At 39.7% G+C, this 24,009-nt stretch overlaps 1 protein-coding gene across 5 annotated transcripts in view; it reads left to right on the top strand.

Annotated features, from left to right (window-relative positions):
- Nucleotides 1-24,009, top strand: part of LOC135700648 (band 7 protein AGAP004871-like) — a 131,436-nt gene that overhangs the window by 87,567 nt on the left and 19,860 nt on the right. Inside the window, exon 1 of one of the 5 annotated variants that reach the window (XM_065221226.1) lies at nt 13,267-13,336. The exons of the other annotated variants lie outside the window; for them this stretch is intronic. Coding sequence (XP_065077298.1) covers nt 13,279-13,336 — 58 coding nt within the window. The 5' untranslated portion in view covers nt 13,267-13,278. Of the gene's footprint in view, nt 1-13,266; nt 13,337-24,009 lie in introns of those variants that run through there. 5 annotated transcript variants of the gene reach the window in all.

Raw genomic sequence — 24,009 nt, 5'->3', positions numbered from 1 at the left:
GAAGAACAGTGATTTCCTCGCAAATCCATTCCTGCAATCCCTTTGAAGCGAGTAATCGGAGCCAAATACACTTCCATTAAGATTAGCCAAAGTGGAAGCGAATTCGGATTCCGACTGGGAGTGGGGGCGGAAAGTGAGATTCCCAAGCTAATTAGGAATTCTAGCACATGATTTCCGTTCCAGTCGAGTGACTTTATGATACTTTCGTCGTCTGCGATTTTGCTGGTCGAGATGGTTTTTTTTCCCACTGAAAAGACGACGTCGGGTGAGAATGAGCGGGAACACCATTTGCTTGCGTTATTGGACTATTGGAGAAAGCGTGCTCATGTTGGAATGGGATTCTTGGTCCAAGAACAAGAGCTAATTATTCGAAGAGGCGTTCTGTGTATGTGTATTTGCTGTCGGTTGATTGAGTTTCATATGAGCTGATGACGACGACGACAACAGCCACAAAATTTAGTGGAACGGAAATGGGTGTCATGTGTCAATATTAAATGCGATATTTGTTGTTTGCGTGGAACTGGAATCATTTGTTTGAGGTTAATTTATTTGAAGGAATGGACAATGGCGACGCTTGGCATGTACATTGTATTAAAATTCAAATTGATAATTTAGATTTCAGAGAAACAGAGTGCACCCTTTTCAAACAAAATATCTCGCGTGCTTCTTAATGCTTCTGCATTCCATCAATCATAGCATTTTCCCAAATCTCATAATCCTTGTTTTGACCCGAGCCAATCCTCGGCATTTTCCCCCCATCAAATCGCGGAAATTTTTTCCCAGCAGTAGTAAAATCCCCCACCGCATTCTTTCCTTCATTGACCCACTTCAGCTGGCGGCTCTTACGATCCTTCCGTAGTAGGTACGCTCAAGACCACCCCCGGTCCCCTCCCAGCAAGTTGCTGCCGAAGTTTGTTTACTTACTAATTACCCTCTCTCTCTGACATGGGAATAAACGAGGCGCGGGAAAATATTTGAACAACTGCATTTACGGTCGGTTGCGGAAAAATGTTTACCCACGGAAAATCATTGCACTCGTCTTGGCTTAGAAAACAGAGTAAAAGAAAAGTGGCTAATTTTAGATGCTGAAGAGTTTTTTTTTTTTCTTTTTGGAAGACAGACATTAATAGCTGCTCATTCATCTACACATTTCAGCGAATTGAGTGGGAAAATTTACTCTGTTCCAAGCTGAAAGGCGAAAAACAAAACCGCCCTCAGTGCGATATGAGTAGTTCTGACGGGTTGCCGGTCTCAGCAGTGGCAGCAGCAGCTCGTTTGGTTGATTTATAAATATGATGTTTAATTAATGGTTTTGGGGAGGAGAACAAGTGAGCGCGCAAATTTGTAACGCTAGGCCTCAGGGTGAGCGATTTGTCTCGCTGCAGGGCCGTGCAGATGCAGGAAAATTGGAGTGTGGCTTTTCCGGGTACAGCTCGTCTGGCTGGTTTCTAGCATTCCAACCCGCCAGACGATTTGTAGATCAAATTGCATTCTTAGTTGACACGGCTCACCGTGCTTCAACAGAAAATAATGCCACAGGCTGTCGGAGACAATACATTTAGAGAAGTTTATTTTCATTGAAATTTCACGTTTGGAATTTCAAGCTTAACAATATTTGAAATTGAAGTATGGGCGGTTGGACGTGGCGCAGTTGTTACTATCCATTCCACTCACGATCAAGGTCACGAGTTTAAATCTCGTGACATAATTAACCAATTTAAAATTGACCAATTGCAAATTGACCAATTGAAATTTGACGAATTGAAAATTGACCAATAGAAAATTGACCAATTGAAAATTGTCCAATTGAAAATTGACCAATTGAAAATTGACCAATTGAAAATTGACCAATTGAAAATTGACCAATTGAAAATTGACCAATTGAAAATTGACCAATTGAAAATTGACCAATTGAAAATTGACCAATTGAAAATTGACCAATTGAAAATTGACCAATTGAAAATTGACCAATTGAAAATTGACCACTTGAAAATTGACCAATTGAAAACTGACTAATTGAAAATTGACCAATTGAAAATTGACCAATTGAAAATTGACCAATTTAAAATTGACCAATTGAAAATTGACCAATTAAAAACTGACTAATTGAAAATTGACCAATTGAAAATTGACCAATTGAAAATTGACCACTTGAAAATTGACCAATTGAAAATTGACCAATTGAAAATTGACCAATTGAAAATTGACCAATTGAAAATTGACCACTTGAAAATTGACCAATTGAAAATTGACCAATTGAAAATTGACCAATTAAAAATCGACCGTTTGAAAATTGACCAATAAAAAATTGACCAATAAAAAATTTGACCAATTGAAAATTGACCAATTGAAAACTGACCAATTTAAAATTGACGAATTGAAAATTGACCTATTGAAAATTAACAAATTGAACATTGATTATTATAAAATTAACCAATTGAGAATTGACTTATTTGGATAAAAATGGACCAGTTGAAAATGGACCAGTTGAAAATGGACCAGTTGAAAACTGACCCATTGAAAATTGACCAATTCAAATTGATCATCAGAAAATAGAAAATCGAACAAATGAACATTGATCGCTAATAAATCTTACATTGCTTGAATTTCCCATTGACTGCAATAATTCATTCCAATTTCATTCTTCTGTCTCGACTGAGGTAAATATCCCGCTCAAATTCCACTGCTTTCCGACACAAACTTGCCAACTCTGTACATTCCGCAACCGAAAGTAGGCCTGGTAACTATCGACGTCGATTTATTTACAGCCAATATTTCAAATCCAAGCCATTTGGCATATAAACACCCCGTCAATGGCGCTGAGAGAAAGCGATGCAAATCGAGGAAAAGAAAAGTATATTTATATAAATCACCGATTGACCACCGGCGACCCAGAGGTTGAAAATAATTTCCCAGCATAAATAGAGACTCAGCGAAGACTAGCGGAGTTTGCCTCGAGAAACATAAACTATTTCTGAACCCCTTCCTCAACCGTCCGCTGCGGTTGCCATTTGCTCTGCCCCTCGAAATAGGGATTGGCATGAGCGTGAAGGGTAATTTCGATTTGTAATGCGCGTGAAATTTCTAAATTTTCTTCAAATATTCCAACGAAAACAAAAAAACCCGGTGTGTCCAAACAACTCACCAATACCCAAGTGCACTCGGGTGAAAATCTTGATGTGGTGGAAAAGCAGTTTATTTTTAATTATAAACAAAATACGTGCTTGTACGGAGCTACCTTCGCATGGGAGTTGTATGGTCAAGGGATGCTCGAAATTTTCAAGGATCTGGAATACCATTTAACACTTTGTTCAGATTGTAGGTGGTATTACCCATATCAAAAGTGGCCAGGGCTGTTAAGTTTGCAGGGTTGTTACAACAGGCGCGGATTTCGCGAATTTCGCGGATTTGAACCTTCAGTCGTGAAAATCGCGGAAACGTTAAATGATGTCGCGAAAAACGCAAAGGGAGTGATGTGCTGTCACAAAAATTGTGGAATTCATTGTAACCTTTCCGTCCTGGATTATTTTGCTGTTATCAATTTTGTTGTTCATCTAGGTCTCAATTTTTTACCGGTTCAAACCAAACACCCTGCAAATAATCGAGAAATGATCTCAATTCCATAAGTCACACCGGATTAACACGGAAATTCCCAATGTGAGAAATTTTCCTTTTTTTCCCATATGAACATAGCATTTTTCGTTGTCAAATCATAAACGAATCGTATATATGCGAGTAATTGCCATGTATACCGGATATTCTAGGTTCTCCAAATCGTCCTAGAGGTCAGTTGATTTGTTCTACTATATCAACCAAGACTCCAATAATGTCTGTAGTATCGAAATATGTTAAACAGATTCAAAGTGTCTCTGTGGATTGCACCCGACCTATTGCTACGTATACAAGATGTTCCAGGTTCTGAAATCATTCTGGAGATCATATTATTTTTCTACTAGATCACCCAAGACTAATTAAATATCTGTAGTATCGAAATATGCCCACACAAATTTGCAGTGTCTATGTGGATCATGCCAACCTATTTCTGTGTATGCCAAATGTTCTAGGATTTACAAATCGAAATTTCGGTACTACAGATATTATTCCAGTCTTTGTTGATCTAGTAAAACAAATCATCTGAACTGCAGGACGATTTGGAGAACTTAAAATAATTAAACATTATCCATATAGACACTATGAATCTGTTTGGACATATTTCGATACTAAAGACATTGTCCCAATCTCGGTTGATCTAGTAGATCAAATTATCTGAACTCCAGGCCGATTTGAAGAACCTTGAACATCTGGATTACTCAGAAATAGATCATGCATGATCCACATAGACACTTTGAATATGATTGGACCTTTTTCGTTACTACAGACAATATTGCAGTCTTGGTTGATCTAGTAGAACAAATCAACTGATGTCCTGGATGATTTGGAAAACCTATAATTTCCGGTATACATAGTAATAAGTCGTACATGATCCACAAAGTCACATATATACGATTTGGTTATGATTTGACAACGAATAGTGCTAAAAAATCATTAGAATGTCACACCATTGGACAGAACCAAAGGAATATCCTTGTGAATACACAACCGCGACGTGACCAAAAAGTGTGATTTATGAAACTCTGGTAATTTTACGATTATGTGAAGGGTGTTTGGTTTAAATCGGTAAAAAATCGAGAAAACTAGAGCCAAATTAACTACAACATTTAGGACAGCAAAATACGTCAGAGACGCAAAGGGTAACTTTCAATAAAATTTGCATTTCAAATGAAAATGCATTATTTTTTTTTAAATAATGTTTTATCAAATCTAGGCCGATATTATTCAATAGAATCTCATAATGTAAGGGTGTTTTTATTATGTTTACTAATTACTCAGAATTTAAACTATACATAAAAACCCAAATTAATCCACCGGGCAGGTGAATAGAACCTTTGTTACCCAGTATAATCTCGTTTTTGATATTATCCATATGTACGAGCCCTAATGGATATTTTATATTGGTCTCAGTTTCTGCACTGCTCAATTGCTGCAAACAAAACAGCAATTCGACAGTGAACATTCATAAGGGCCTATACGCGATGATCGATTCTCTTCATCGATTTTCTCTTTTGTTAATAGCTCGCTAGATTTAACGTTTTTCGGTGCGTTTGCGGTTGCTTCTGATAACCAATACAACCTGTTACTACTCTGCATTGAACAAATTCTAGAAAATTGTTTCGCTTAGCTGTAGCAATGCAAAGAGAAAATCGATGAAGAGAATCGATCATCGCGTATTCGCCCTTATGCATGCTCACTGTCGAATTGCTAGTTTGAATTGGAGTCCAAAACATAAATCATAGCCTAAGGACTTTTTACTTAATCTGCTCTATTGTGCTCTACATACTTTAAGCACAATCTTATTATATACAATCTTATTATATTACAACAATATTTGACGAACCAATAAAGTTAAATAATTAATCAGCACGATTCTCTTAATTGATTTTCTCTTTCGCGAATAACCCGACTGCAAATGAATTTCCCATTCAGTGTGTTGATTCAGGCGCAAGCTAACTATAGTCGCTATATTTATAGTCTGGCGGATAGAATTTCGATCTATCAAAGAGCGGAACCAATTCAATATATTGTAGACCAACAATTGAAATGGTACTATCAAGTTTTATAAACAAAACTTTGATTATGCTTTCATCATCGGATAGGGAAAATTTGAGTTAGTTTGCGTAGGCGAGGCTTAAGTCACGAGAAAACGGCTTCCGGAAGTTTTGTTCGCAATAGCTGATGTGCCTTTTTCTGTTGTTGGTCGTGAATTGACAGCTTAATTGGTCAAACGACTATTTGACAGCTCAATTGATTCCCGAGATTCTCTCCGCCAGGCTATGAATATAGCGACTATACAGCTAGCATCATCTAATGTTGAACTGTCCTGTGAGCTTAGCGAGACATTCGTTTATGTTGCCGTGGTAAATCAAAGAGAGAGGCCGAGGATAGGCCCTTTTCAAATGTTCTGCAAGAATACAGAATAAAATTCGAAAACATGTTGCACCATAGCCTGTGGCACCTTCAACAGCTACGCTAACGGGACTGATCGGTCAGTGTTTCCAATTTTGTTTCACGATGTAGCAGTTCCAATAGCAATTTTTAAAAATGAGTGTGATGTATAGACCAAGGTTTAAAGCGCCAGTTACCCCTCAGAAAAAACTCGCTGCACACGGCCAACGAGATCAACCCAAATTTGATTTTACTTTAGTCATAAATCACGAAAAGCTTTTTTCCAGAATACCAGTAAATGATAACACTAACGATTAGATTTTCTCGGTCTATTGGTACTACTACAAGACTGTGTAAAATTTTCGTAAATTTTCCTCATTTTCCAGCAGATTATTGAGGTTTTTATTTAGGTTGATCTCATCGGTCGTGCACAAATTTGAAGGGACAACATCTGACTGGTCTTATAGAGCTTCTCTACGTCTAATCGGCGGACACTACTGTACAATTTAAATCCAACGAGTGCGAGCAAGAGGGAAACACATTGGTGGGAAAATACACCGCCGATTCATACATGTGTGATAGATAGAGAAAGACGATTAAGCATCGAAAAGGTCTATTGGAATATTGGATGGTTCTCAATGCACCCCTGGCGTGAAATGGCCCTGCGCTGTTTTTCATAGCTTTCCTTCATAGCTTTCCTATTGTCAATTCGTGAATTTAAAAATCAGCATTGCTAGTTCAGTGCTTGAAATAACATTCTGGCACATGATATTTCCAGAATTAGTAATGGATAAGCAACGAAAACTGCACGAGGCCATTTTAACCCAGGGTGCATTATGGGCTATTCTCCCCTACATTCCACGATTTTGCATCCGATTTTTTCTTCTGATCATAACGCCCAAACTAAACATAAAGCCTTCTTCTGAAAAAAAAAACAGGGGTTAACCGACATGCACGTATCAACCATATTGATCGGATAAGCCATCTCGAAAAAATCTTGCCTAGATTAAATTGGGAATCGATTGGGCTTTATAGATTGGGAATGTTTTATACAGGTGAGATAGCTTGTGTGGATGGCTATCGGGCGCAGACGGCAGGACGTGTGAAAATCGATTCTAATACCTATGTTACGCTAGTAACAAAGGTAATAAGGCGGGATCTCCAACACCAAATCGGTATGAAATTTTTTCTACAGGTAGATATGCATAAGGTCTTTCCACTGCTGCAAATTTCGTTGTACCGTTGATTTGTAAAAAATCGTTAACTGAAATCATTATATCCTGTAAATCTCCGAAACCGGAAGTCAAATCGGTATGAAATTTTGTTCCCAAGTAGATATGGATAAGGTCTTTTTACTGTTAAAGAAATCATGTTGATAAAGTGTACCGTTTATTTATAAAAAAATGGTTAACTAAAATCATTCTTCCCTATATATCTCCGAAACCGGAAGTCAGATCGAGAAAAAATCAATAGCGATCAATGGCGTAATGGGGCCTTTCAAACGAGATATCAACCATATTGATCGGATGACCCATCTCGAAAAAAGCTTGCCTAGATGAAACGCGTCTACAGACATCAGCAAATTTCACCTTGCTGGGTCGATTTTTCATATTCAATTTGATTCTACGATGTCGTAATTAAACTGTCGAGCCAGATCGAGCCGAGTTCTATCGATTGAGAATGTTTTATACAGGTGAGATAGCTTGTGTGGATGGCTATCGGGCGCAGACGGCAGGACGTGTGAAAATCGATTCTAATACCTATGTTACGCTAGTAACAAAGGTAGTAACTGAAGATGATACAATGTTATTTAAAAAAAAATTCAAATGTTTCAAACGATACTCCTTTAGCTCAGTCGGTAAAGGCGCAGCTACAATGCAAGTCCATGCTGGAGACGACTGAGTTCGATTCCCGTCCGGTCTATTAATTTTTCGGTTTGGAAAATTTCTCTACTTTCTAGAACATAGCTCTCAATTAAAATGTGAAAGTACTTCAAAGGACACTAAGCTGAGAGCAGTTTGATTTCATCTTCACGAATCTCTCCTGATGCCTGAAGTTGATTTGCGAATTCCTGTGTGAAGTTAAGTGAGCGAGTAGCAAAGGGGTTAGGCATATTTTGAAATTCCATTGATCCTAGGTAGAATAGGGATTGAAACCTTCAAGTCACTCGTGCCAATAAACGCGTTGCACTCTTTCAACGTTTTATCCACATGGCCTGTATGGACTATGAGTATTTTTTTTCCGTTAACCGATTGTCAAAGTCCTCTTTGTCAAACATCACTACTGCATTATCTTTGTCCGCTTTTGTATAAAATACTAGCTGCGCGTCAGACCAAACCGTTAGTTTTTTTTTTGTGAGCGCTCAAAGCTGGTAAGAGACGTTTTCACCAGTGAAAGATAAGTTGTATTGACGCATGACATTAGAAACATTTTCACCAATGCTACCGACGCCAGGGAGACAGCTTCCACACCTGGACCCTACCTATCGACCCATCAACTCATGAACCGGGGACCAACGGCTTTACTTCCCTTCCGAAGGAAGGCGTGATCAGAGATGTTATGCCTATGTTGGCAAGTTGATTAATTTTGGTTTCCTCCCTAGATATTCTACGTAAGCTCCGTAGACGTAGGCGCGTTGAATCCGACAGTCGGCAAAGGTTTAACCTGTACCAACACCGCTTAAGGAACGACCTCGAGTTAGTAAAACCGTTTAGAGCTAAACATCTAAATTAAGTAAGATACGAAAATCGCACAAATTGTGAACGCCACGCGAGACAACCGTAGGGAAAAAACAGCTTTTTATCACTTAAAGAGTGCCACCAAAATAAATGTGATAGCCTATGTTGGCAAGTTGATTAATTTTGGTTTCCTCCCTAAATATTCTACTTATTTTACTGTTGAGCTTCGTTTCAATTTAGTTATTTTACCGCACGTATCAATCATTTCAAGATTTCGCGACCGTACCGAACAAATTCTATGCTACAGAAGCTCAAAAAAACTATTGGTGAGCTCTACCACATTGCGAATCACTCCTGCGTAAGCTCCGTAGACGTAGGCGCGTTGATTCCGACACCCGCGAAAAATTAAACATGCATCAATATCGCATAAGGAAAGCTCGATTTTACGTAGAGTTTAGTTCATAGATTAACATTGACTGCTGTTTACAAATGTAAGTACTTGAACACTAAGAAATAAGTTAACTCAAATGCTTTAACCGCATATATAAGAGATTTCGCGTATTGAGAGAATAATATAGTAATCGAGTACAACAAACTCAGGGGGATACAATACCTCCAAAAGTTTAAAAGTTATGAATTGTCACATACCTCGACTTTTACTTATTTCCTAAACTATTCCTCCTCTTGTTAATCTGCTTAATGCTATTGGTCTGCCTGCATTTTCTTTTTAAAGTTCAAGACTAAATAAGAAGATTTATTCTACAACTTTAAAGGTTAGTTGCGTCCCTAAGCGGACCCCCCGCATCCTAATTCTTTTGTTAATCTACTTATTGTCAATAGACTTTCTGAAGTTTCTTATTTTAGTTCATTTGATGATTATAATATCTCATTAGTATAATTTAATAAATTATTAAATGCTCTAATTCACCTAACCAATCATAGCCCATGATTTATTAAGTACCTGCACTTGTGCTTGTAATCTAAAATTAAACGTGTTTCAAGTACGTTTGATTTAAGCCTACACCTATTTATTATATCTTAGTTCGACCTAGGTAACACCTTCATGTGATTAAAATGCTTCATTTTGTAGGTAGTTTCCTAGCTGATTTTTAAATTATAAAGGGTATATGCTCCAACTATGCTCACACGCTTCCACTGTGTCGCACCACAAAAATACGTATGGGTATGTCACAATAGAAACACGCCACAGTGGAAATCCCGAGCCATAGTTCAAACACTTATCCCAAATCAAAATGAAGCACATATAAGATTAGTTTCAATACCATGTACACAAATGATGTTTAACATTGTTTCCTGAGTAATACTTCAATGAAAACAACAATGAAAGCTTGTCACGCAAATAGAAGGAGCACCGATGGGCACTTTCTGAAATATTTCAATAGTATAATTCCCTTGCCCAAATAAATCTACCTGCGTAAAAATAAACAAAAATAAGAGTGATTTGCGGCCAGTATCACACCCAACGTCAGTGCCTATACGTTAGCGTACTACGACGTGGCTCTCAATCAAAGGAGTAACAAGTGTGATACTATCACTGCTAGACTAGATCTTTGGTTCTCTATCGCGGCATGAGCCAGCAACGCCGGCCATAAGCCTGCCGTCTCCAACACTCCACTATAAAACATGAAATTAAGCCCGCCCACCAACAGCTAGGTGCAAAAACTAGCCAAGGGGAGGGTCTAACACAGTCACCAAATATTGATACCAAACACTGAGCATGTCAGACGGTACTTATCTTTATGCATTTTGATGCACAAGAAGGGTCTTATTCTATTAAGAGAATTATGCCAAAAAAAAAAAAAAAAATCATGTTGAATTCTCTTCATAGATGGGGCTTAAAATTTGCATCAAAAAGCATAAACGTAGGTACCGTCCGGTAGGTTCAGATTATGTTATTAATGTGTTTCCCTAATAAATATTTCATTTCCGCACTGCTATTATCTCCAAAAACATCGAGGATAAATTTCTACAGCATTGTTCTAAACTGGCTTTCAAGCTTCCAACCCATCGGTCCTTTTCAGGACCACAAATGACTGATAAAAGAGTTAACTAAATAATAAGAGCTTTTATCCAAGACATATCGTCAAGGATTGGTTTGTACTACATGGACATTGACAGAGCACCTCATCAGAATTCTCAAATTGCTTCCGAATTTCAACCTATCGAACTTTTTCACTGATAACGAGATAAGAAATTAATTTAATATTTACCATACTTTTGCTGTGACATCAAAAATACCTTTTGTAATCCTTCGTCAGATCTACGGTCGTGTCTTAGATACAACCTCTTACTTTTTTTGTTATTTCGCGAGATAGAAGCTTGCTGTCTTGGAAAAATTTATAGAACGTAACATTTTATGAAAAATTGTCCAATACTAAATAAAAACTGTGTATCTTCAATTAACTGAGATATTTGAAATTTTATAAAATTGGACTGAAATCCCGAGGGGAGGGAGTCTGTCTACAATGCAGGAAAAATTGCATTTTGTGGCGATAAGATTCCTGAGACTTATTCCTGTTAGAACGACGAATTTGTTCGAGTTTCTTCAGGGGGAACACGAGTTATACTGCCTATAATTGCATATTAGTCCTATGTGTATTTTCATCAATTTTAAGATAGTAACGCTATCCACTATCAATTGGCATCTATTTTCATATTATGTCATAACACTAGGGACTTTAATCATGAAAAATGTGAAACCAACATCAAGTCAGTTAGTCTCATCAAGCAAAGTAATCGCATATCAGTCCCACCCTGAAATTAAATCATCCTAAGTTACAGTTCTGCTGTTTGAATCGCTATATTTTTCGCTGATATGACAAACCATGCAAGCTGCATTGCTACTGATGTTAACTTGACAAAATTATCGATTAATTAACTATGATTTTTTTTTTAATATTTACATGGAAGATGCACTTCTTAACTTACACTGCCATTTTTTCAATGGCTACTTTTTCCATATGGGACTGATATGAGATCATAGGCAGTATAGTCCATGTTAAAAAATGACAGGAAAGTAAGAGATATATTGGGAACCCGTGATCTTCCCTACATGCAGGCGATCTACGAATTCCTTCTGATTGATTTGTCTGATGTTAGAGTTTGACGTGACCATCCTCTCCTTTCCACACATTTTCCTGCCATTATTATCCACCTGTTTCTATGCTACTTGCCCCTGCTCAGCCAGCATTTGATCAACCGTTCGAGAGTAGTATCTGAAAGAGGCTTCAGAAACCTGTTTCCTACCATTAACCTCGACCCCGCCACGAGTAATTGGTACGCAATACTAACCTAGATTACTGCTGTTTAAAATTTTAATTCCAAAATTACGGATTTTTGGCTCCGCAAAGTGTCACACACGACTGATCCTAGTAAATAAACGAACTAGTTAAAAAAATGCCTGGAGCTGGTTTGCCTGACAGAATTTGATGATATTGATGTTGCTTCTCACAGCCATTACACAGCAAAAAATAAATTTTAATATTACATCCAAGAGGATTCACTTCGATTGTGTCGACTAAAGAGCCTCAATTTATAAAGAGACGACATGTCAAAATTGGAACAATCGATTGTCTGTCAAAGTCATAGGAAAAGTCATTCCAATCGAGCAGAAGACCTGTCAAATGGATAAGATGTCGCCTCTTTATAAATTCAAGCTCTTTAGTGTCGAAAATCTCACGTAATTGTTATGGCCACAATGCACTGAATTAATGATAATTTTGTTTTTTTTGGCAAGTAATATTACACCATATTTTCGACACGATTGAAGTGCATCCACTTTGATGTGATATTAAAATTAATTTTTTGCTGTGTAGGTAACCACCTCCTGTCAAAGTTCCTTCATGAGTTGAATCAGAAACGTTTCGTAAAATTCTGTATTGATTTTTTTTTGCCATTTTTGCCTGTTTATCCCCAGTGTGCATTGGCGTTGCAAAGCGAATTTTTCTTTCGATCGAGTATGCCGGGTAAAATTACCACCCCGGGTACCGCGTGCCTCCTTCTTCCACCCGTACATAAAGTGTGATTGAATGAACACGTGGTGAGCGAGCGAGGTGGGGATAAACAACAACCCACACCTCCACACCTTGTTCGCGCCGGCCACCACCGGGGCCGGTTAGTCTTCGCCGGCAAACAAGTGGGTTCGGTTGGGGTTCTGTCTGAACTGAGATCTCAATCCCGCAAGAATGTGACAAGTTAACGTGTGTTTGTTGTCTTCGAATTGAATCGTGCATTATCGCTCGATGCTACTGCCTATCTTTTGCAACCGACGAAGAAAGCATTAAAGTCTACTTACTGACAAGCGAGAGTGAGAAAGAAAGAGGGTGGGAGGGAGTGTGACAACCAAATACCCGCCAGCTGACGGTTGGTTGATGGAAACGCACGCCGCGTGCTAAAGTGGGCAATTTTATTAGTTTTTTGTTCTTCGACGCGGTTGTAAAAATTGCGTGAAACGACAACGGTGACAGTTGTTGGTTGCTGCTTATAACAACTAAGTTGAACGAGCTCGAAGAACAAAAAGAAAACGAAAAACAAAGTCCAGAAATTATGTGCCGACGGCGGTGCGTATTGATAGGAGATGAATACCGATTGCCTCACTACCGAGTCCGGAAGCTGTGAGTGGTACATCGATCTGAGTAAGTGGAATATAGATGGTTGTTTCTAGCATTCAATGTAATGTTTGTTTATTTGCTCAACCACAAGCATACAGTGCACTGCAGTGGTGGCCTTTAAATTAGCACAATAGGCCGATTTTCATACAAGCTAGCTACCTTTGGCATGTTGCAACTATGTTTTGTTATGCTGAATTTTGCGTGTACGTTATAGTAAATTATACTAGTTTACAAATAAAGCTAAATATTGAACTTAAATCTTCGATAAATGATTCTTATGTTAAATCATGCGCTTTTTGCCCCGTAACGTGGGTAGATCACCTTTTCGTGGTACGTTACGGGATGTAAGATCTACCACCGATTCCTAGTCTTGTCTACTTCAGACTAGGGGAACAGGATTTTTCAGTAATCAAAGGAACACATCTTAGTCCTTGTTACTTTTTATGCCTTGTTGATAGTGACAAGTCCCCGGGTTGCCTTGACCGAGGATGATCTTGAAACAAGGAAAAAATGAGTTAGTCTTCACCTATGTGATTCCAAATCTTCTATTAATTGTTCCCTAGTTTGAAGTGGTTAAGACTAGGGTTCTGATGCATGGTCATTATCGGTGTCATTGCTTGTTTTTGTTGCTAAGAGATCCAATTTTGATTGACAAAGGAGCGCGCCTTTGGAGGGTGTTCCAGCACTTCGAAGGGTATAAATAGCGGGACCTTTCAATTAGAGTCGGATCCTTGCGATAAATGCGAGAATGACAACTGTAAAAAAAATCGAATGCTTCATCATTTCTCAATAGTGATGGAGTAATACGACATGCACTAAACTAAGGACACGGGATATACTACAATAGATCAAATTACTGGTCGCAGTGGTTTTATGTCCCGAACAGAGGAAAAAAAAAATCATGCGCTCAATCCAAAAAATCTCAGTATTTTTAGATAAAGCTAAAAAATGAAAATTCACTTTAAGGAAAGTTTGTTAGCGCCAAATTTAAGGTAAGAACATTTTCTTTCGATCAACTGAACATCAATTATTAATGAGATTAGTGGTATTGTTGTTAATTATTAGTTTTTTTTTTTAATATTTTGCATTTTCCCAAGAAAATTTTAATTTCCGAAAAGTTTTTAAGCAGTGTAAATATTTTTTTATAGTGGTTGTACACTGAAAAATGGTGTTGAAACAATCGGAAACAAATTGTATCATCTCTAATTTGGTGTTGAAATAATTAATTTTACTTCATTGCAACCGGAGATATTTGTATTTAAGTAAACACATTTTTAACAAGTGAAATTTGATTTTAGCTTTATTTCGAAAACTATCCTGCTGTGATTTTTTTGAACTACATTTTTGGATTCAGTGCAAGATTTTACATGGGAAATGACCATCAGCGTACAAAGTTCAATTATGCTGTAAACTAAAGACTGGAACGCGCAAAAATTGGTCGACAAATGACAAATCGTTTCTTTCAGCCAAAATTCATATCGCAAAAATCTTACTATTTTTCTTTTGGTAGTTCAGTTGATATACTTAAAGGAAAAAATGTTAGTTTATTCTTTTGGTTTGCCAAATCCGAACTGCCGTGCATAAGGCATATATAACGTATGTATCAAGTTTTCACCTGTTCACACATTTATATTATACTAGCTGAGTGTGCCCGGCCTTGCTCGGGATTCATAATAGCTTGAGTTTATGCGCCGATTAAAAAATAATACACTATATTGTTCAAAGCCACCCCCATCTTATATAAGGAGCTAACCCCTATGACCATCGCCTTATACCTATAAATGCCAAATTTGGTGCCATTTGCTTGATTGGTTCTCGAGTTATGCAGAAATTTCTGTTTCATTTGTATGGGAGTCACCCCTTATAGAAAGGGAAGGGGTCTCGACCATCATAAGAACCTTCCACGGCCCCAAAAACCCCTGTATACAAATTTTCACGCCAATCGGTTTCTTTCGGAACCTTTCCTAGCAGACAGTTAGAAATTCATTTTTATATATATATACTAGCTGAGTGTGCCCGGTCTTGCTCAGGATTCAATATTAGCTTGAGTTTATGCGCCGATTTAAAAAAAAGCATGCTATATTGTACGTAGCCCCCGCCCTCCCTATTATCTAAGGGGCTACCCCCTATGATTATCTCCTTATACCCCCATACTCGCCCCCACATGCCTAATTTGGTTCCATTTGCTTGATTAGGTCTCGAGTTATGCAGAAATTTCTGTTTCATTTGTATGGGAGTCACCCCTTATAGAAAGGGGAGGGGTCTCGACCATCATAAGAACCTTCCACGGCCCCAAAAACCCCTGTATACAAATTTTCACGCCAATCGGTTCAGTAGTTTCCGAGTCTATAAGGGTCAGACAGACAGACAGACAGACAGACAGACAGACAGACAGACAGACAGACAGACAGACAGACAGACAGACAGACAGACAGACAGACAGACAGACAGACAGACAGACAGACAGACAGACAGACAGACAGACAGACAGACAGACAGACAGACAGACAGACAGACAGACAGACAGACAGACAGACAGACAGACAGACAGACAGACAGACAGACAGACAGACAGACAGACAGACAGACAGACAGACAGACAGACAGACAGACAGACAGACAGACAGACAGACAGACAGACAGACAGACAGACAGACAGACAGACAGACAGACAGACAGACAGACAGACAGACAGACAGACAGACAGACAGACAGACAGACAGACAGACAGACAGACAGACAGACAGACAGACAGACAGACAGACAGACAGACAGACAGACAGACAGACAGACAGACAGACAGACAGACAGACAGACAGACAGACAGACAGACAGACAGACAGACAGACAGACAGACAGACAGACAGACAGACAGACAGACAGACAGACAGACAGACAGACAGACAGACAGACAGACAGACAGACAGACAGACAGACAGACAGACAGACAGACAGACAGACAGACAGACAGACAGACAGACAGACAGACAGACAGACAGACAGACAGACAGACAGACAGACAGACAGACAGACAGACAGACAGACAGACAGACAGACAGACAGACAGACAGACAGACAGACAGACAGACAGACAGACAGACAGACAGACAGACAGACAGACAGACAGACAGACAGACAGACAGACAGACAGACAGACAGACAGACAGACAGACAGACAGACAGACAGACAGACAGACAGACAGACAGACAGACAGACAGACAGACAGACAGACAGACAGACAGACAGACAGACAGACAGACAGACAGACAGACAGACAGACAGACAGACAGACAGACAGACAGACAGACAGACAGACAGACAGACAGACAGACAGACAGACAGACAGACAGACAGACAGACAGACAGACAGACAGACAGACAGACAGACAGACAGACAGACAGACAGACAGACAGACAGACAGACAGACAGACAGACAGACAGACAGACAGACAGACAGACAGACAGACAGACAGACAGACAGACAGACAGACAGACAGACAGACAGACAGACAGACAGACAGACAGACAGACAGACAGACAGACAGACAGACAGACAGACAGACAGACAGACAGACAGACAGACAGACAGACAGACAGACAGACAGACAGACAGACAGACAGACAGACAGACAGACAGACAGACAGACAGACAGACAGACAGACAGACAGACAGACAGACAGACAGACAGACAGACAGACAGACAGACAGACAGACAGACAGACAGACAGACAGACAGACAGACAGACAGACAGACAGACAGACAGACAGACAGACAGACAGACAGACAGACAGACAGACAGACAGACAGACAGACAGACAGACAGACAGACAGACAGACAGACAGACAGACAGACAGACAGACAGACAGACAGACAGACAGACAGACAGACAGACAGACAGACAGACAGACAGACAGACAGACAGACAGACAGACAGACAGACAGACAGACAGACAGACAGACAGACAGACAGACAGACAGACAGACAGACAGACAGACAGACAGACAGACAGACAGACAGACAGACAGACAGACAGACAGACAGACAGACAGACAGACAGACAGACAGACAGACAGACAGACAGACAGACAGACAGACAGACAGACAGACAGACAGACAGACAGACAGACAGACAGACAGACAGACAGACAGAGATAGATAGATAGATAGATAGATAGATAGATAGATACATATAGATTATGATATTTTATATTTAGACAGTCTACATCACGTGATATGCGCTGTAGTGTGACCGGGATTTATATACTGTGCTTTCCTGATTTTGTCAGCCCCTTCTCAAATTTTAGGCAGACAAAAACGAGAAACTGACAAAATAGGGAAAAAAATTCCCATTCTTTTTTCTGATCAAAACTATTACAGAATAAGGAAATCCTTACAGAGTACGGAGTGCTATGGTATAATATGACCAACAGCGCTTATTTACGTGTTTTGCAAAACAAATTTAATGGAGTTTCACCCATAATCACTAGAAGAGCTGCAGAAATTGTTTATATAAATTAGTCTTTTAATAGTACGAGAAAAAACGCTGTTGGTCATATAATGCTAGGGTGCGTTTTACCCCACCTTGTCCTACATATGGCTATTATGATGATAGTGGTTTACCACCCATTGTAGCACGGAAACTAAGTCCGACAGCAGTGGGCTCTCTTCTCTGTTTGTCTTGATCAAGCTTAACAACCTCTGATTGTCCTCAACATGTCGCTGTATGAAGGGCCAAAAACGGATGGGGTAGATCGATAGGCAAAGTCGCCTATACGCATCTACGGAACAATAAAAAATCTCCTTCCAGCAACTTGATCAGCCAATTGATCAAAAAGACAAGCCCCCAAACAGAAAGATGCTCCAATGAGTGGGGAGAAGAACCCGCCCTTTATCCATGAAACGTTATCAACAGGGAGTTGGCATTCCCACTCCCCCCGTCCAAATCGCTTCAATCGGGTGCCCTGTTGAACCCGTCTCATCCCTTTTATATCTGTATTTCAATGTATATTCGAGTTGATTTTTATGATTATTGTCAATAATACTTACATTTCGATGAAGATCGTGCTACTTATTTTACCTTTTTGTGATACTTATTATCACATAATCCATCCTTGAACCGTAGACCAGGTCCATAAACAATAATCGTTCCGAGAAGGGGCTTAAGGACATCTTCTTCTTCTTCTTCAGGTTCGCTCACCACCTGGAATGAAGGCTCGGTGCGGTTAGTAATATCAACCAGGATTTGTTTTTTAAAGTAATAGTTTTATCTGAATACCCAACTAACCATATCTCAGTGACATTGTCTCAGTCTGAATGGTTACTTTGGTAATCACATGAAATGTTGTGCAAGTATCACCAGTTCAACAACGCCCAATTACGGACAGCTCAATGTTAATACTATTTACTCTTTGAATTAGCGTACACCAACATGATAATCTTCTAAGAAACATCTAAGAATGTATAGAGATAAAGCTGAAAAATGATGGTACTTAATAAACATCAAACTGTCCTCATACTCTCAGTGCTAGCTGGCGTTGCTAGATCGTTGCTCCTCTCTCCATTCCGAGTGCCTTTCTCTGGACACATTTCATCGACGACATTCTCCACGTTAATGACAGGCATCTCCCTTCGCACTGTGTCGCACCTTGGACAGTCGAAGACCACATGCTCCGGCGTTTCATCCACGTTGCCACACCACGAAAAAGGGGTGACGCTGCGTGTCCGGTTCGGATGCAGGTATTTCCTGAGGCAGCCGTGGCCAGACAGAAACTGCGTCCGGTGATGGTTGACTTCTCCGTGATTTCTGTTCACCTAGGTCGGAAGAATCGGTAATAATCGATGTGTTATACACCGTATTCCACGCCTATTGCCACATTGCCAAAGACTCCGCTTTCACCACTTTCCATACTCTACCGGCTTCTCTCCGACTGTAGCTGTTAGCGCTGTCCTCCGCCGGGTGATGCCGATAGGGATCATTCTGGCGATAGCGAATACTGCTTCCGATTAGATGGTTCTGACAGATGGCTGTTCATAAACTACGAAGACAGTTTAGGGGGGGGGGGGGGTTGAAAATTATCCACGGCCCATACAAATTTTAAAAACTTTGTATGGAGAATTGTCTACCCAGGGGGAGGGGGGTCAAGAATCACAAAAAAAAAAAACTGTCTACGTAGTTAATGAACAGCCTCTGTAAGCACTCACAAACAACTCGCATGGCCATGAGCCGGAACGTACTGCTCAGCAGTGATGCAAAATATCATGACACTCACGTGACACTCGTCTTCGCATCAACCGACTATCGCTGACAGATCGTTTTGTCACGCAGTAAGAGTTAGAGCCATGGCAAACAACAATCACCAGTAATGGTCGCTGCTCACAAGCAAAACGTTACACTCGCTGCTGATGATGAAAAGCGCAACGAAAAAAGTCAAGACTTCTGCAGTACGATCATGAGAAAAAGCGAAACGACAGAAGAAAATGAAAACAATGCCTACGCATTCCAAGTTCGTCTCGGCAGGCGCGACTGTGTGAGTTACAAACAAAGCAGGCAACATGAAAAGGAAGCTGTTGGGCTCACTCACCAACACACTCAAATAAGCAAGCAAAGCAGCAACTGCTTCAAACGAGCACTGATGAGTGTCGTGATTGTCGAGAATGACCAGATCGGTGATGGATCACAACAGAACACGACATTCATCATTTGCTTTTGACTTCTTTCGTCAACTTGATGGATGGTCATGGAGAGAGCTTCGACGAGCACATTGATAGGAATGTACAAAGCGTTACTACCATCAGCTGTTTGGCGATCGTGATTGTGATAGGTGGCAACTGTGCTGCTCAGTTTCCTTTGGTTCTGCTTCGTTTCCTGTGCTGCAAACCAGGCTGGACCTCCATACCTCAGTATCTAGTGTGATGGTGCTAGGAATAGAGTTTTTTTTTAACTAGTTCGTTTATTTACTAGGCTCAGTCGTGTGTGACACTTTGCAGAGCCAAAAATCAGTAATGTTTGAATTTACAGTTTATACAACAGTAGTTCTAGGTTAGTATTGGGTACCAATTACTTGTGGCGGGTTCGAGGTTAATGGGTAACAATTTCGGTTGGAAGGATCTAGGTAGGAAACAGGTTTCTGAAGCCTCTTTCACATACTACTCTCGGACGGTTGACCAAATCTTGGCTGGGCAGGAGCAAGTAGCACAGAAACAGGAGGATAATAAGACTGGGACACAATGGCTGGAAATAGTTTGGAAAGGAGGGTCACATCAAACTTTAATATCAGACAAACAAAGGAATTCGTAGATCGCCTGCATGTAGGAAAAATCACGGGTTTCCAACGGAAGGGTTGTCTCCCTCGGGCCACTAGGGTATCCAATAGTCGTACTCTGGAGGCGTCATTACCCGGGCAATACCAAACTGCGTGATCGATGTCATCATAACCGGTTCTGCACCTACATATATTGCTGTCAACGAGGCTTATTCTGTAGAGATGTGCGTCTAGCGAGTTGTGGTTGGACATAAGTCTTGACATAACGCGAATGAAGCCCCGACTTACATCCAGACCTTTGAACCACGCTCTCGAAGCAGCATTTGGAATAATGGAATGTAACCACCGCCCAAGAGAATTACTTGTCCAATCGTTTTGCCAACTTAAAAGAGAACTGCTTAGATAATCGTAACTGCTTAGATGACGTACTAATGGGAAAAATTCTTCTATCATAAATCTCGCCTTCCTGCGCGCCCACCTTTGCGAGAGAGTCTGCCTTCTCATTGCCTGGGATTGAGCAATGTGAGAGGACCCATACAAAGGTAATCCTATATGATCTTTCGACCAGCAAACTCATCTGCTCCCTTACATTTGAAAGGAAATAAGATGAGTGCCTACCTTGTTTCATCGACCGAATAGCCTCAATCAAACTGAGACTATCCGAGAAGATGAAGTAATGGTCTATGGGCATGTCGGAAATCATCCCCAATGCGAAGTTGATTGCTGCTAGCTCAGCAACAATAACGGAACAAGGTTCCTGAAGTTTCCGAAAGGCGGTTGAGTATTCATTGAAGACGCCGAAGCCAATGGATCCATCAATGCGTGATCCATCCGTGAAAAATCTTCTGATAATAACCTGTTTCATGGAGAGATCATGGTCAATGGGAGAACTGTAGTTACTAAGGCATACACGAGGGGGATTATAGCACGGAAGGCTTATATCCGATGAAAAAGAATTAAGATAGATTCGCACGAAGTTTTCAATCACAAGGTTGTTACTGACACTACATTTAATCAATATTCTTAATGAGAGCTCCCAGAAACGGTTCTGCAGGGGTTTTACTCCCGCTAGAACCTCTAGGCTCATATTGTGTGTTGAATGCATACAGCCAAGGGCAATACGTAAACAACGATATTGAATGCGTTCCAATTTAATTAGGTGGGTTTTTCTTGCTGAGAGGAAGCAGTTTAATTAGGCCTTCCGGGTGAGCACCCCACCATTTCCCGGACATTGATCGTAGAAAGTTGATCCTTTGTTGACACTTTTGTTTCAAATACGTAATGTGGGTACCCCAAGTGCATTTTGAATCAAACCAGACTCCAAGGTATTTTACGGTTAAAGATTGGGTTACCAATCCCAAAAGATTTAGACGCAGTTGGGCTGGAAACCGCTTCCTTGTAAACACTACCAATTCAGTTTTTTGCGGTGAAAACTCGATCCCTACATTTCTTGCCCAGAAAGACAGATTATTTAGGGAATTTTGCTACGGTCTTTGCAAGATTTCCTCTCAGGTCAAGGCATCGTCTGCAAGCTATCTAATCGTGCATAGATTATCTAAGCAGTTATCAATATCTTTGACATAGAAATTATAAAGTAAGGGACTTAAACATGAACCTTGGGGAATAGAGTTGTTCAGCATGATTCTAGCTATTGTGTTGATGGCCTTCCAAGCATTCTCACAGACATATTCGATGTGACTGTTGAAGTTTAGCCGGTCATCGATCATCACTCCCAGGTATTTCAACAAGCGCTTCGAGGTAATAGATGGAGCCTTGTGGAACTCCCGTTGTGATTCTAATCGATCTCTGTCCCATATCTGTCTCGTAGACAAGAACCAGGCTCTGGAAGTAACTTCTCGGAATCCGGCTCAGGTAGTCAGGGATCCTCATCCTATGCAGCGCTTTGGCAATGGCTTCCAGCTGCGCTGTTGAACGCATTCTTGACGACGATCGTTATCACGGTGCAATATCGATCTCCTCTTCACTTCTGTTTAGACCATTGTCCGAATTGCATTAACCGTTGATATCCCTTTCCGGAATCCAATCTGCCTCTTCGACAATCTAAAACAAAAGCTGATAGTGCTAATTAGGTTGAAGCATTGTCCCTTTCAATTGACGATGTTTTTTATTTCCGTTGAATTCGAGAATTTGCGATGACAAAATCTCTTGAAAATTGAAAGTTAATCAAAATGTTTATGTACCATTCAAAGAAATATGTAATGCTCTTTTTTATTTTCTAAGAATAAATATTGCTGACAATGAAGCAATGTTTTTATAACAATTGCAAAAAACAGGTTGTCCGTGCTAAAAATGATTGTTCCAGCAAACAGCAATTCAAAACTAATAATTCTTAGCAGGAGTATAGTAAATAAATTAAAATGTAAAAGGTATATTGGATGAAAGACCTGTGCGTTGAGTTGATTGACATTTGAATGAAAAAGCACTTACAATCGTCAATTGTTAATTTTACCTCGTATGTACATTTCACCTCTGCTTCCCCTAACATTCAAATTACAGCGAAATTTAAGAATAACAATTATTCATAGCGTAGAGTTTGAAAATTCATGCTTAGTATCTCAAAAATTTAGTGAAATCTGCAGGCTGTCAAAATCGAGAAAAACAAGCTGACAAAATCAGGGGTAAACAAAATCGGAACAGCACTGTATAATAATCACTGCGACGTCGTGGTCGAGGTTTTAAAAAACAGTTCTACTCACTACACATTACATTTATTTACTAAACCACCAAATTACATTAATCAATGCTTATTCTAACACGTCTCAATCGTAACTAACTGACTAAAACCGAAGACAACATATCAAGAAGACTGGTAACTCTTCCATTTTCTCATACGAACGTTATGCGACAGGTACAATTATCTGCCGCTCAAAGGTAAATGCTTCGAACGAATTTGATAGCAAAGATTACATCCAAGGATTCTGGCAAAGTTGCCAGTCTTTTTCATATGAAGTCTTCGCTAAAACCCTATCGCGACTTATTTAATAATTATATTTGCTGACTAAGCCAGTAGCCTCGAAATGCTGTTGATGGGTGTCTGGGGTACTGCGGTTGTTTTGGCTGGTTGTGTGACAACATATTTATATATATATATATATATATATTTGTTCATTTTAAACGAAATGTATGGAATTTAACGGGTCAACTGTTCGTCATGTTAATTTGAACGTCTGTGCAAATTTGCAGAAAAATCGGAGATGATTTAGAGGTGCTTCAAGTTAATTTTATTTTTTTAAGGTAATTTACGACTTATAATATTTGTATCTCGAGACTGAAACAACGAAAACTGCTGTAACAACTTTCATAGCAAAGCTTAATGTGTTATCTATCAACTTTGTAACCAAAGGTTTACTATTCAAAGTGATTTTATTGAAGTTTGACTTAAATTCATGCTTGAAGATATCTTAAAAA

The sequence above is a fragment of the Ochlerotatus camptorhynchus genome, unplaced genomic scaffold, assembly GCF_037179485.1.
Source record: "Ochlerotatus camptorhynchus isolate MF236.1 unplaced genomic scaffold, CSIRO-AGI_Acam_v1.1 ptg000140l, whole genome shotgun sequence".
Taxonomy (NCBI): domain Eukaryota; kingdom Metazoa; phylum Arthropoda; class Insecta; order Diptera; family Culicidae; genus Ochlerotatus; species Ochlerotatus camptorhynchus.
The sequence above is the reverse complement of the archived record's forward strand: the minus strand, read 5'-3'. Positions and strand labels throughout refer to the sequence as shown.